This window comes from Natator depressus, chromosome 25, assembly GCF_965152275.1.
Source record: "Natator depressus isolate rNatDep1 chromosome 25, rNatDep2.hap1, whole genome shotgun sequence".
In the NCBI taxonomy this organism is placed as follows: Eukaryota; Metazoa; Chordata; order Testudines; family Cheloniidae; genus Natator; species Natator depressus.
Genome location: NC_134258.1, coordinates 14,259,805 through 14,273,083, shown reverse-complemented (window position 1 = coordinate 14,273,083; position 13,279 = coordinate 14,259,805). Strand labels below are relative to the sequence as shown.

Here is a 13,279-nt window from a genome sequence, read left to right as displayed (position 1 = left end):
GCTTGGCTGGATTTTTAAATCCTCTCCGAGGCAGGATCCTTTATTTCCGCTACAAACGTAACGGTGCAAAATTCACACCCCTGCCTCCCCTTCCTGCTGGAGCTGGGTCAGGCCTGGGGCTTCCCCGGGTTCACACCCACACCCAGGGGCAGCGCCTCGAGTCCAGGGAGCTGCAGGATACCGCTCCGAGCTCAGCCAGCCTCAGCTTGCACATGAGCACGCCCGGTTGTTACCGTTCGTATTTATTTATTGGAAGAGAAAAACCACCAACCAGTTTGTAAATTTCATCTCCTCCGATGCTCGATAAAACCGCACCCGAACATCGCTTTGCAGGAGATTTGTCTTGATCTCCGCGTGCAGGGGTCTGAGCAAAACCGGTTTGGTTTTTCACATTAAACCGCTGCGGCCCAGTCGTGGCTACCAGGCGGTGTGCAGCGGTGGTGCTGTGTGTTCAGACACGAGTCAAGGCCCCTAGTAAATGGCGAATGTGGAATATTCTGTAGGAAAGGGATTTTCCTTAAGCAATTTGTTCTTTGAAGCCCTGTTCTTATACGGATTGTATCTAGGGGAAATGGACTGATTTACTTCAGAAAATAAAACAAAAAAAAGGGGGGAAGATTTTGGAAAATGCTTTTACTGGGCAGCTAGAACGTCGTTTTGGAATGAAACTTTTGAAGGGGGGGTGTCTTTATTTATTCTTTTAAAATATTTTCATGGGAAATATCAGTTCTAATTAATTTCTAAAGCTGCATTTAGAAAGACCAGGGCCAGGACAGCTCCAGGGAGACAGCTCTGACGATCAGCGTAGTCTGCTGTCCAAATTAATTCTGAAATTAACAAGAGACACAGAAAATGAGACCATTCTTTTAAATCCCTACATCTGCTTTTTTTTAAAAAAACTGTCCCAGTTATCCCCACCTGCACTTAGCATTTTCCTAGGGAATTACATTAACCTGGAAGGCTCTGCAGGAATCACTTGGCCTTTCTATTTCTTCCCAAACAAACACCAAATTTAGTTGCATAAAGACAAGCAGAAGTTCATTCCCAGGCAGATCCAGCTACCACACCTTCAGTAGAATCATGGCTTTCAATGGAGCCAGGACAATTCACACCAGCTGAATCTGTCCCCTCCCTCCTCCCACCGGCGTACTTCTCTTTGGAACAGGTGCCAGCCAGGTCCAAATCTATACCCACAAGGCTTGGCAAGGGCAAACCCCAATAACATGACAATAGGTCTGCCAGGGGGGTTCGGGAAGAAGAAGGGATTGTTAATCATTTTGCACAATCCCATCAGCTCATGGTTATTTTTTAAAGGAGGGGGGAGTTTGTATCTGTGGCTGGGCCCTTTTTCAAACTCCAAAAGGCTTGCCCCAGAATTTGAACGTTTTGCTCCCTTAAGGATATTTTTCTGTAGTTGATTTTCTGTATTTTATTTTTTTCTTGTCCAGAAAATCCCTGCTCTGGAGTGTCAAGAAAGGGGGTTTCTCCTGATATTAGCTGATGCATTAGGAATTTTATTGGGGGGGAGGAGACGATACTTTATTTTAAAATTCCCTTTCTGATCACTGAACGACTGATTGATTTGTCTGCACTCCTCACCCTTACTCTGCAGCCATGGCTGGATTGTTTTGGGGGTGGAAGAAAGTGTAGCCATAACCCACCTCTCCCCCAAATGTGCTAACCTTTCCAGACAAGTTTGGACAGTCACTTTCCCATGGCTTTCCTCTGAGAAAAGTCCATCAGTAACGCCTTGAATGTATCATTCACCCCCACAAAGCTGCTACCTGTTCTGAGAACTGATGGTTCCCCCCTCCCCCCCACACTGTGCAGGGAGAAGCTATTGAGGCAGGATTTATAGTGAACACACAGACACACCATTGTGTGACTTTGGCAGAGGGAAGTGTGAGGGGGTGTGTCTGTTCCGTGTGTCCATCCCTGGGGTGGGGTGGGGGAGTATCCATCCATCCCACATCCTATCACAAAACCCCAGCGAGAAAGAGCTTGGTGCATACAGACAGCCGCTCTGCAGCCCCAGTATCTGGGCGTCAATCTGAGGAGGTTAATGGGAGGACCAGTCATGGGAGGCAGGGAAGGCTGGGGTCTGGAGAGGGGTTTGTGCACAAGTTGGCGACACAGACAGCACCGTTTCCTCCATGAGATGCGAGACCCCTTTGCCCCCTTTGGCACAGCAGATGAACAGGGCTTTGCTGAGGGACACAAACCCCGGCACCTGTCCCAGGAGGTAGCACCTCTCGGCGGGAAGCGAGGGGACAAAGTGAGTAACCTCTCTCTAGGGCACCCCGGCCACTGGACTCAATTCCCCTCGTGCCCCTCTTTAAACCCACATCACTCCATTGACTTCAACAGACGCAGGCCCACGGATTTCCTAGTTGGCCCACAGCCTGAGCCCATAAGGGACAATGGTAGCATAGGGGCTGGAACTAGGCTGGAACTGCTGCCACACCCCCTGGCTAGAAGTGGTTTCCATCATATGCAAGGTTTACAGGCTCCCAGCACCCTCATTGTTCCAGTGCCCCTGATGGCAGCTGTCAAACGGGAACGGGACTGGGGCCCATCCTGAGCCTGCATGGAGACAAGCCCCTGCCACCGAGAAAGCAACTGCCTTTGGTTTCCCAGTGTCTGGGCAAACCCAGCCTGGAAGGGAAGGTGGCCTGGAATTCAGTTCAAACATGGAGGGAACCAGCAGCCAATAACTTCCTGGGGAAATGTGAAAATTGCAGGAGCCAGACGCCTCCAACCATCATCACAAGGACCCGGACTGGGATGTTTTCTTGTGTTTAACAGCACAGCCCTCGCCCAGTTACACATCATTTTAGAATGAGTGTCCGTTTCACACAGCTGGATGTTAATTTACCTAGAGAAATCCAGGCGGATCCAGGCCTGTTGCATTGCTCTCTGGGTAGACCCTGCTGCTGGCAGGAACCACCTATACTTCACGTGCTGTTGTGTTTTATATTTTCAAGCCAGGATTCCTGCCCCCTTGGCTGGGTTGGAAGGATATCCCCCGCCACACACACACGCCGCGGCTGCAGCCGCGACCGCTCCAGCACGCCATCTCGGCCTTAACCTCATTCTGACATTTCCTGGCATTCATTCCATGCCAGTAGGTTGCCATAGCAAATTTAAATCTTACAAACAAAACGAGGAGAAAAGCCTGATTAGCATATATTCAAATGAACCATGCAATAATGCAAACCATAAATCATGCAGTCATTGCTATTCAATCAGTGTCTCACAATTCACCCCGTCCCCCGCCTTATTCTGCCCCCCATTCCCTGGGTTTCTCAGCTTGCCTGTTAGCATTCGTCCATCCCTTGCTGGCTCTGGAGTAGCTTTCCCAAGGGCAGCCCTGAGGGGTTGGCGGGGCTCCTGCTACGCGAGCCATTGCTGCTCCTTAGTTAAAAAGAAAAAAAGTCTATGATTAGAACTACATTAGCAATGGGCTCAGACCCCCCCCCCCACCCTCGGCCCCAGCCCTTCCCCTCCCCCCAGACTGCTGCCTTTGCCTACAAGATGTAAAAAGCAGAATCTGTCTCACCTCAAGCCATGAAGGCCCCTTCACGCACACATTTTGCAGCATTGAATCGTGCTAATCCAGTGTTCGGTGCGTTACACCGCAACGGTGCCAGGGCCTGGGTGGGAGGAATGCACAGGAAGCCTCTGGTGTCCAATCTCTCAGGTGCTCATCTGGCCCCCCATCACCATAACATCAGAGCCCCTCACCAGCTTTCTTGCTTTTGTCTTGGCAAACCCCTGGAGGGGGCAGGGCCGCACTGGAAGGAAGGCCCGTCTCCTCCAAGGGGTGTCGAGCTGGGGAAGGGGGTAGGATTGTAATGAATCAGGATCCTGCCTTTTCTCCCAGGGGGGCCTGGGGCTCTTGTTACATGTGTCCTCTCCCCAAGCTCAGTGCCCTCACTCCCACCCGGGCTGAGGTGCGCTGGCTGGGACTCCTGCCTGGAGACATCCGAACGAGTTGCCATGGAGATGGCGGCTTGGTTGCCAGCTGCACTTTAGCCATGTTCATTCTCTCCCAAAGCTGGGGCCTGCCATGGCTAGTGCTCCGGATCCCCGTTTCCTCATCTCACTCCCCCCAGCCCCTCTGAAATGAGCACGCCTCGCCCATGTGCCCCGGATGCCACACCCCCCGGCAATAGGTGTGAAAGCCTTCCCAGCTCTCCTATTCCATCTCCAGCTCCGCTCCTCTGCCTAATCCCCAGCCCTCCATCGTCTCCTGCAGGTCACCCTGTGACCTTCCCAGCCCAGTGCACCAGGCCATTGCCTTTCCTTCATTTACTGGCCCCCAGCCACTCAGCGCTCCCTGGCCCACACTCCAAGTTATCCTCGTCAGCTCGGCATCTGGGACAAAGCATAAACGGGGCTACTTCCATCCCCATGTGCCTAGCCCATGGCTGATGGATGCAGGGTTGAAAAAGCAAAGGGGAAGATGCTGCATCAGTGGCTCCTGGGTGAGACGGGTGAGCCTTTTCCCCACCCAGCTGTCTGGAAGTCCTCTGCTGTTTGGTACCAAGGGTTTGGAATGGCTTTATGTTGATAGAGCCAGCCCTGAGCGAAGGGACTTGAAATGAACTAGAGTTGGGGCTCTCTCTTCCCTGCCTGGTGTATCTGCATTCTACCCTCCCAATGCATCCGTGGGGCAGGGGCTGCATCTCTGGGCCTGGCACGCCACTGACCGTTAATACACAACTAATGCCTGAGTGCCATTTGCAAATCAGCTGAGCCCATCTCCCCTGCCAGCAGCTGAGTGTGAAAATCCAGCCAGTTTTACTGGGTCACTTCCAGCCTCACTGGGAATAAAGATTCTGCATTAAGAACTTTGTCTTATGTATCGTTGGCTGAGTAGACTCTGCCCTGGTCTCCCTTCGCTGGCTGGGATCGGGTGGAGAAGGGGACAGGGAAGTTGGCTGATGGGACATACACACACACACACACACACACTCTCTCTAGGCCAATTCACATTCAGAGAAAGGTTAGCACTGTGACAGGTGTGCACAGCCTTGCCCAAGTGTAACAGAAGCCATGCCAACTTCCTGGGACCCCCCGCCCAAACATGTGAGCCAAGATGTATTCCAAGCAAGGAACAAATTGAAAAATCCAGCAAGTGATTCATTCTAGGTAGGCTGTCACTGGTTACCGCTAATGAATGAATTCAAAGCGGCATTACAAGTTTAGCCAGCATCCCTCGCTCTCTCTCTGTCTACACTGCACTGTTCGTAACACTGCTATCCTGGTGCTAGCATTAAAGCAGCGTCCCAGACACACAGCAGTTGAAGTCCCCCATGCCTTCCACCCTGTCTGTACCCTCTGTCTGCATCCTGCTGCATTTGTGGTGCAGCCAAAAGCAGGAATCCGTCATTGTCCTCACCTGGATCCCTGCCTTGGCCCCATCCAGAAGGGACGAGAGTGAGGTGCATGCAGAGTCAGACAGACTGGAGTTTGCCATGTTGGCAGGCTAAGAACCCTTCTGCACCAGAGCTCAGTTAGAAGCGACAAGTCCTCCTACAACACACTGAAAAACAACTCCTAGAGTGGCTTGAGTTAGTGAGGGCCTAAGTGTTATGGAGTGGGACATAGGTGGTCTGGCCCAGTGGGCAGAGCAGGTGTCCAGGTTGGGGAATGAAGGCTAAGGGTCAGCACCAGAGTCAACAGCCAGTTACTAGAGCCAGGGGTCGAGCCAGAGTCAGAATCAGGAATCAAAGCCAAGGGTCAGCACCGAGGTCAGATACCAAATGCCAGAGCCAAGGGTCAAGCCGGAGTCAGGGTCAGAGCCAGGACTGGTCACAGAGGATTGGAGGTGAGGAACAGGGCAGGAGGAGAGGCAAGAATCGAGCCCAGATCAGGAACCAGGCTGGTGGCAGATGCAAGCAGGGTCCAATGCAGCCAGAAGGGAAACCACCTTGTTACTTGGGCAAACTTCCTGGTCCACCTCCTGTCTTAAATAGCGTAGTTGGACCAATCAGCGGAGCTGGGCGATTCTCCAATCAGAGCTCCCGCAGGTGGTGCCTTGGCCTCACACTAAGAACCATGGGATATGCCCCCGGAAATCCTAGCACATGATCAGGGAGGTCAGACTAGACCATCACAATGGCCTTGGAATCTATGAAGGGTATTGCCGGACCAGTGTAGACATGTCTACATGGGTGTGACCTGCACGCAGCTCCGCCCTGTGGCTGCTCATAGCCAGCCTGGTTAACCTGCGCCTCCATCCCTAGTGCCTGAAGCCAGGTAAACTCTGCAGTGAAGAGCTACCCAAACAAACCTAAGCGGGAGAAGGGACAATCCACCCAGCTCAGGGCTGTGCACCATGTTCAGGGTTTGGTGCCCATCACCCGTCTACCAGCAGCATCCAGTCCTGTGGGCCAGCAGTTTGCTACAGCCTGTGCTAGTTAGTTACACCACAGCCACGGGTTAGAGCCCTTCAAAACATGGCACGGACTTTTTGTGATGAAAGCTGATAACTTTTGAACAAAATGGGTTTTTTCCCTCCCAACCCCCCTCCCAGTCCAATGCCCCACCCCCTGCCATGCAGTTGTCACACACGAAGTCTGCAGGGGGAGGGTGTTTTTCAATGAAAATCCACATTCTGCAAAAAATAAGTAATATTTTTTTTGCATTTTCAATTTTAATTAATTTTTCCCCGCAGAAAACAAAATACATTTCCAATCAACGGTCACCATGCACCAAGTCATCTTGATAGGAATCTGCTGGACATCTTGGGGCTCTTTCTTTCTCCCAGAGACCAAAATTAAGATAATCGATAAAATCTGAGTCTCATGGGGAATTTCATCTTCTGATTTCAAGATTGTTTTGCAATTCTGCGGTTTTAACACCACCCGCTGCTCAGGATAAGCTCTTGGCTACTGTGCGCTCCTCTGCCTGTCTGTTGCATCCGCCTGTTGTCCGCAGATTTATACAGCATTTTGGGGTAGGGTCTGTATCTGCTCTATGTTTGTACTGCACCTGTTTGTACTGTGGGGCTTTGGCGTCTAGGTTCTACCACAATATCATTATTAGGCTCAAGAGTCACTGGCTGGAGTTCTCTGGCCTGTGTTATGCAACAGGTCAGACTAGCTGGTCTGGAAATAATATGAATATTGAATATGAATATTGTCATTCTGCTGGTTTCAGATGCCCTGGGTAACGAGTGAGGTGATGCACTGGGCTCAGCTTTGGGTCCTCTCTAGCCACGGGATGTAAATTCTATGGGTCAGTTGGTGTAAATGAGTATAGCTCAGTATAATGCTGATTGACACCAGCTGAGGATCTAGCTTGCCACGTTTGGATTGTCCTGGGTTCCCGACCATCCGAGATGTCAGCAGAGCTCTCAGCTTCTGCCAAATCTGGTCTAAGGATTTATGTCAATCTCTGGGTTTGTATTAAACTCCACAAATTCTTCCCAGGATTAATCCTCCTTCTGTGTTTTAATCTCAAGGTACCATTACCAATAATCTATTCATGAGTCACCCGGCAGATTGCAGGAGAGAAATGGCCGAATTCGCATTTTAAAGTATCCGGCCCTGATCTGACAGCCCTGTCACCCCTGGTGTGAGCTGCTGCCACACGGGATGGGTTGTCATCTTTAAAATTTAATCAGTGCAGGGAGAGGCCCAGTGTGCATGTATGAAGAGAGACGTGCTCTCCACCCTTCCAGGGACTCAGCACATAAAGGCTGCCAATGAAAGGGTGGCAGCGTGGGCTAGTAGATAAGGCACTGGGCTGGGAGTCAGGAGACTTTCATTCTAATCTCAGCTGTGCCCCTGACCGGCTGAGAGGCCTTGGACAGATCACTTTGCTGTCCTAGCTTCGTGTCTGTTTAGAACCTAAGCTCTCTACCATAATACAAATAAAACCTGGGCCTCTCAAACTTTCCTGTCATTGGCTAGCAGGGCTGGTGGAATCCCAGCGTTGCATCTGGAGCACGGGTGCCATCAAAAATCACTGGTGCCGAAGCTGTTGCGGGGGGTTGCTGTATGCGGTTTAAATAGCAACTACGCTGCACTTCCCCAGAGCTGGTTGCAGTTTTGTGGCTGGTGAAGTGGCCATGTGTCATATCAATGTATCAGGGGACGTGTCTTCTGCCTGACTAGACCAGATTCAGCAGGTGCAAAGGAATAGATAAAATGAGCTCAGAGGCCTGTTCCAGTTATAATTTTGATGATCCACTAAATAATATGAACTCTTTCTGTTCTTGTAGCCTCTTCTGTCTGAGGCTTCTATGGCACTTTCCAAGCACTAACATCATGGCAGTCTTCCAGGTGTCAGTGTTATTAACCCTCAGCCACAGATGGGGAAACTGAGGCACCGAGCAGTGAGGTGACTTGCCCAAAGTCACAGAGGACGTCTCAGCAGACCCAGGAAGAAAACCCAGGTGTGATTCCTTGGCCTGTGCTCTGACTACACGAGCATCCTGCAATATTAGAGCTATGAAGATATTCATACTAAGCAATTCTTCCTCCGTGGCTTTTTTAATCTGTTCTGTACACCAACAATCCTTGGAGGGAAGCCAGGATCTGTAACTCCGAATTATATCAGCTGAATTGCTTTTGCCCAGACTGAACCCAGAACCTTCTGGCTGGGATGGGTGGTGGAAGAGCAGCTGTGGGATCAATTTAACTCTCCCGCACCTCCAGCAGCCAGGCTCCTGCTGTCCTGCCAACAACCACCCCACCCCGGGCTGCCTGCACAGTATGGAATCGCTTCCAAGGACATGGGGGGGTGGGGGAGAATCTAGTTTTGCAGGCAGAGGTAGCTGGTCTGCGCAGCCCCCTCCAGCAGAGCACTGACAAGGAATTCTGCCAAGCCAACCCCCATTTCCAAACCTCTGACTTGTGGGCAGAGCATGGAGCCTGTGAATTAACCTGACAATCTGCTGACCCTCCTTCTTTTATGGACGCAGGAGATAGGACACCAGGCTATGAGGATAAACTCTGCCCTAAACCTTCACCCAACACGTTACTGAACCCGAGCCAAATATTTACTGCAGTTTGGCAAAGTTTGGTTCAAACTTTGTTTCTTCGGTTGTTTCTTTGTGCTCCAGGCCATGATGGGAAGCTCAGGGGGCCAGTCGATGTCCCATGGAGGCAGGGTGGTATTTCCAGCTCCGTTTTACAGATCTGTGAAGTTTGGAGAAGCAGCCAAACTTCTAAATGCTGATTGAAACAAGCCGTAGAGGCCCAGGGTGGTGCATACCAGTGAACACAGCAGGGTTGAGTTTGACCAAGGTAGAAATGCACCATTTTTACACAGAAATTGACATATTTTTGGTGGCCAAAGTTCAAATGACTGTTTTATGATGTTGATTTCATGTTAAAAAAAGAAAAGAAAAAAAGGACAAATGGAGAAGGATCCAGGTCTGGCCTGTCAGGGGGTGGGGCTCATGCCTCGCAGGGAGTGCTGCAGGTCAAGACTGCAGTGCATTGACAGAGGTAGGGGGAGGGAGCTGCATAGCTGGTCAGCCTGGCGGGGCATCACAGAGCTGTGTGGGTCAGGCTTGAGGGGCACCAGCAGAGCTTGGGCAGAACCCAGAACTGGAATAGAAGCATGGCTGCAGGTGAGGGGGGACCCCAGGGCTGGGATAGTAGGGAGATGCAGGGCAAGATTGAGAGGCCCTGGCACAGCTGCAGTGGAGGGAGCCCAGGGCTGGACTAGTAGGGGGCTGCAGGGCAGGACTGAGGGGCATGGCGGGGGGGTGAGGGGAGCCTGGGCCTGGACCAGCAGGGGGACTATGTGTCAGCACTGACGGGCAGCAGCAGGATTGCGTGTGCAGCTCAGCCTCGCTACAGGTCAGGGATGGAGGGCAAGCGGCTTGTGCAGCAGCTCTCCCCGCCCGCAGCCTTGGCTCCCCCCAGGACAATAGAGGGTGACCCTGGAGAGCCTGTGGAATGGGCGCCCGGCTCCATCCTTTCCCAGGCGTGGCTGGGACCAGGGCTCCCTGGGGTCACGCCTGAGGCCGGACACTGAAAGTGGCCAGGAGAAACCCCGCCCTGAGGAGCTCCAGCCCCCCGAGGCTTCCCTGCCTCCAAGAGTCGCCCGGGGCTGCCTGAGCCAGCGGGCGATGAAGGAATTGGGGTGTCAGGGCACCAAAGCTCAGCAGACAGCGACATCTGGTGAGCAAAGTGAAGAACTGCAGCCAGCCCAGAACAAGCCCCATTGAGCCCTTGAGGTCACCACTTCGGACGCCCCATTCAGGTCCAGACGCCCCGCCAGACTCGTTTTCACCCATGCCAGACCCGGGCCGCGGGGCGTTACACACTCAGTGACGGGCCCGCTCCCCGCCCGGGCTGGCCATTCTGCCACCACATCACTGAACTGCTCAGGTGCCAGGCCCCGAGCCGCTCAGCCCCTCTGCACCCCATGCTCAGCCCTCTCGGCTGCTGCTGAACATCCCGAGTGACAGGTCTTGGCCTCTGCCCTGGGGGCAGGGTCTGTGCTGGGCCTGAGTGCGCTGGGACATTCTGCAGCCGTGGGGCTCAGCTGTTTGAGGCTCAGGACCCATTTGCAAACCTTGATGGCCTGTTGCCACCCAGTAAATAGATTTAGTGTAAAAAACACCTTGCTTAGTAACTCGTTCTGACCCAGGATCGATCATAGCCACGTCACTGTAATAGGTACTAAACACCACAGCGGCAGCTCCTGTCCTGTGGGGCTCGTGGGGCTCGGCTCCCCACTCTGTTGCAACCTCTGGGGTCACAGTGTCACTCAGGTTTGGCCAGGCCAAATTTGTGTGAGTACCGTGGCGACCTGGTGCATGGGGTTCCAGGTTTCAGTGACCCAGGGCCATGAATGCCTGTCCCTTGGCTTGTACTGGGCTCTACTGCTCTGGGCACAGCAGAGCTGCTGTCCCCTTGGGCAGGCCCCTGCATCACGCACGCTGGCCGTGACACCAGCTTCACCAGCAGGGTGCTGTAACACAGAACATGCCCATCCCTTGGGACTCCTGGCTTCCAGAGCAGGCCCCCAGCTCTTCACAACACCCATCTGTCCAGCACTAGAAAGAGAAGCAAACGGGGGTGCTAGGCTACGGCAAGCCCAGCCCACGAGGGTCTTGCTCCCATCCTGCCCCACCCCCCGTGCCCTCAGCCAATAGCTGGACGCTCCCACCTGTGTCACCCCCGGAAGTATTTGTGAGAAGTGGGGTTCGGTGCCTGGGAAATGCAGAGATGCCAGGTTACATCCCTGGGGCTGCCCAGGGCTCTGTGTGACAGTCAAACACGCCCCAGGGCGGTCAGCGCCCCGCTGGTCTCCTCTCCCCCCCCCCCAGCCCCCACATTCAGGTGCTGTTAACTTGATTGTGTGGGAGACGGGGGGAAGGGGGGGAGAGGAGAGAGGAAACCCACCCCACTCCCCACACACCTCACATGCCGTTCTTCCAGCCAGCGTTATCCCAGCCGCTTGGGCGATAAGATCACCCCGGGGGGCCGGACAAACCCAAATCTTTATTGGCTGAACCTGCGGCTGGATATAACATAATAAATAGAAAATAATCCAGAGTGGCACCTGAACACTGCGAATCCCACGGGGGGGCAGCTCTCACGCAGACCTTCCCAGCCTGCGCTGTGCAGGGTTAAAAGGCCAGTGCCCCCCCCGCGCTGGCACGCCACGGCTGTGCCCCAGTGGTGCTGCACTGGTGCCAGCAGAAGGCTGGGAGGTGTTGACGTGGGCATGGTTAACAAGACAGACAGGAGCTTCTGAGGCACCTGCAGCTGGTCTGGGGCATTAGGAGCAGAGGTGGGGGGCAGGCGAGGGCAGGGGGGGGTGCCCCTTGCTCACGGGAGCCCCAGCCCAGCTCAGAGGAACAGACCTTCCACCCAAACATGCAATTAACATGAAATCAGAGAGTTGGAGGGAAAGAGGGTAGGGATGTATTTCAAACCGAGAGAGGGAGCTCCCCGTGGGCACTCTGAGCCCAGGGGATTCTGGGGCAGGGCACCAAGGGGGTCACCCCACAGGCACTCACAGCCTATGGGGTTCTGTGGCTGGGCAAAAAGGGGGCTCCCCCAAGCACTCATAGCCCATGGGGTTCTGGGGCTAGGCAGCGAGGGGGTCTCCCCCTAGGCACTCACTACCCATGGGGTTCTGGGATCCCCCCCGTCTCCCGCAGCACTCAGCCATGCTCTGTGGTGCCACCTCCTGCCCTGTGGGTGGTTGTGGCTGCAGGGGACCCCAGGAGAAGGGTACAAGTGCTTCTGAGCAGAAGAGGAGGCATGGGACAGACTGGGCCTGCCACTGCCGGTACGTACACGCAAACAGCGCGGGCGACCCCCCACCCCGGACAGCCGGCCCCACTATCTCTGCCAAACGTCCGTCACTTGCAGGCGCCGCACCGGGACGCCCCCCTGCTGCTCCTCCGCCAGCGGCCGGGACAGGACCAGCGGGTAGTGATAGGCCTTGGCATACTCGTCTCGCTGGGGCGGGTCCCCGGGCCCTCTGGGGACGTCGCTGAGGGAGGACAGGCCGCTCAGGGAGTGCTGGGGGGTGGCCGACCTGCAGCTGACCACTGGGGAGACCCGTTCGGACTTGATGCTGATGGCCTGGTGCTGGGGAGAGCTGCTGGGGGCCGGGGCTGCCTCTTCGGTGGGGATCCCTCTGCCGGCCGCCCTGGGGAAGGAAAGAGGAGGGCGTGAGCCAGGCTGGGAGCCAGAGGGAGACTCCGAAGGAGGAAGCCACCAGGGGATCTCTCGGCCCCAAGCAGCTGGGTTGTGGCTGCTCTCGGACTCCTGCCTCCATCCCAAGGCAACCAGAACTGACCCGCTCCATTGACCAGGATTCGGAGCACTCCCTCATTGGCTGGGGTCGGGGGGCAGGGGAGAAAGGTTGCCGACCTTTAAAAAAATGTCCTCTTATTCCTGGCTGCATTCCCCCCCCCCCAGCCCAGGCAGGAAGTTGGACTGCAAATAGCCAGCCCCGCAACAGCCCATCTGCTTGTGGGGGGAGGTGGCATTTCCCCCATTTAATCCCCTGGCTCAGGAATGGGGGTTGCTGACATGCTCCCACTTGGGCTTTGCACTGGGGAGCGGCTCCTCTTCTAACCAGCTGTGTGTGGGGGGCGATCCAGTTCCCTCCCTACAAGAGCCACCAGCAGGGTGACCCCACAAGCCAGGTTAGTGGGAGATCCCCTTTTGTCCCCGCCCACTTTGAAATGTCTCATGTGGCCAGTGTGCTGGCAGTGCCCGCTATTTCCCCTGGGCCGAGGTTCCCACACGCTGCCCCCTGCAAGTGCTCCCCGGCTCCTAGCAGGAAG

General features: G+C 54.4%; 1 protein-coding gene and 1 long non-coding RNA gene across 5 annotated transcripts in view; both read right to left on the bottom strand.

Moving 5' to 3' along the window:
- The window catches only part of LOC141977659 (uncharacterized), a 127,741-nt gene extending 123,628 nt beyond the window's left edge, over positions 1-4,113 (bottom strand). The window contains exons 1-3 of one of the 3 annotated variants that reach the window (XR_012636258.1): positions 3,560-4,113; positions 3,315-3,414; positions 272-827 (exon numbers count right to left, since the gene is read on the bottom strand). This is a non-coding gene — a long non-coding RNA (uncharacterized LOC141977659). The remainder of the gene's footprint in view (positions 1-271; positions 828-3,314; positions 3,415-3,559) is intronic. The other 2 variants (XR_012636256.1, XR_012636259.1) reach the window with 2 other exon arrangements.
- Positions 4,114-11,492: 7,379 nt separating this feature from the next.
- The window catches only part of MEF2B (myocyte enhancer factor 2B), a 49,386-nt gene continuing 47,599 nt past the window's right edge, over positions 11,493-13,279 (bottom strand). For both annotated transcript variants that reach the window (XM_074939402.1, XM_074939401.1), the window contains one exon: positions 11,493-12,636. In XM_074939402.1, coding sequence (XP_074795503.1) covers positions 12,324-12,636 — 313 coding nt within the window. In that variant the 3' untranslated portion in view covers positions 11,493-12,323. The remainder of the gene's footprint in view (positions 12,637-13,279) is intronic.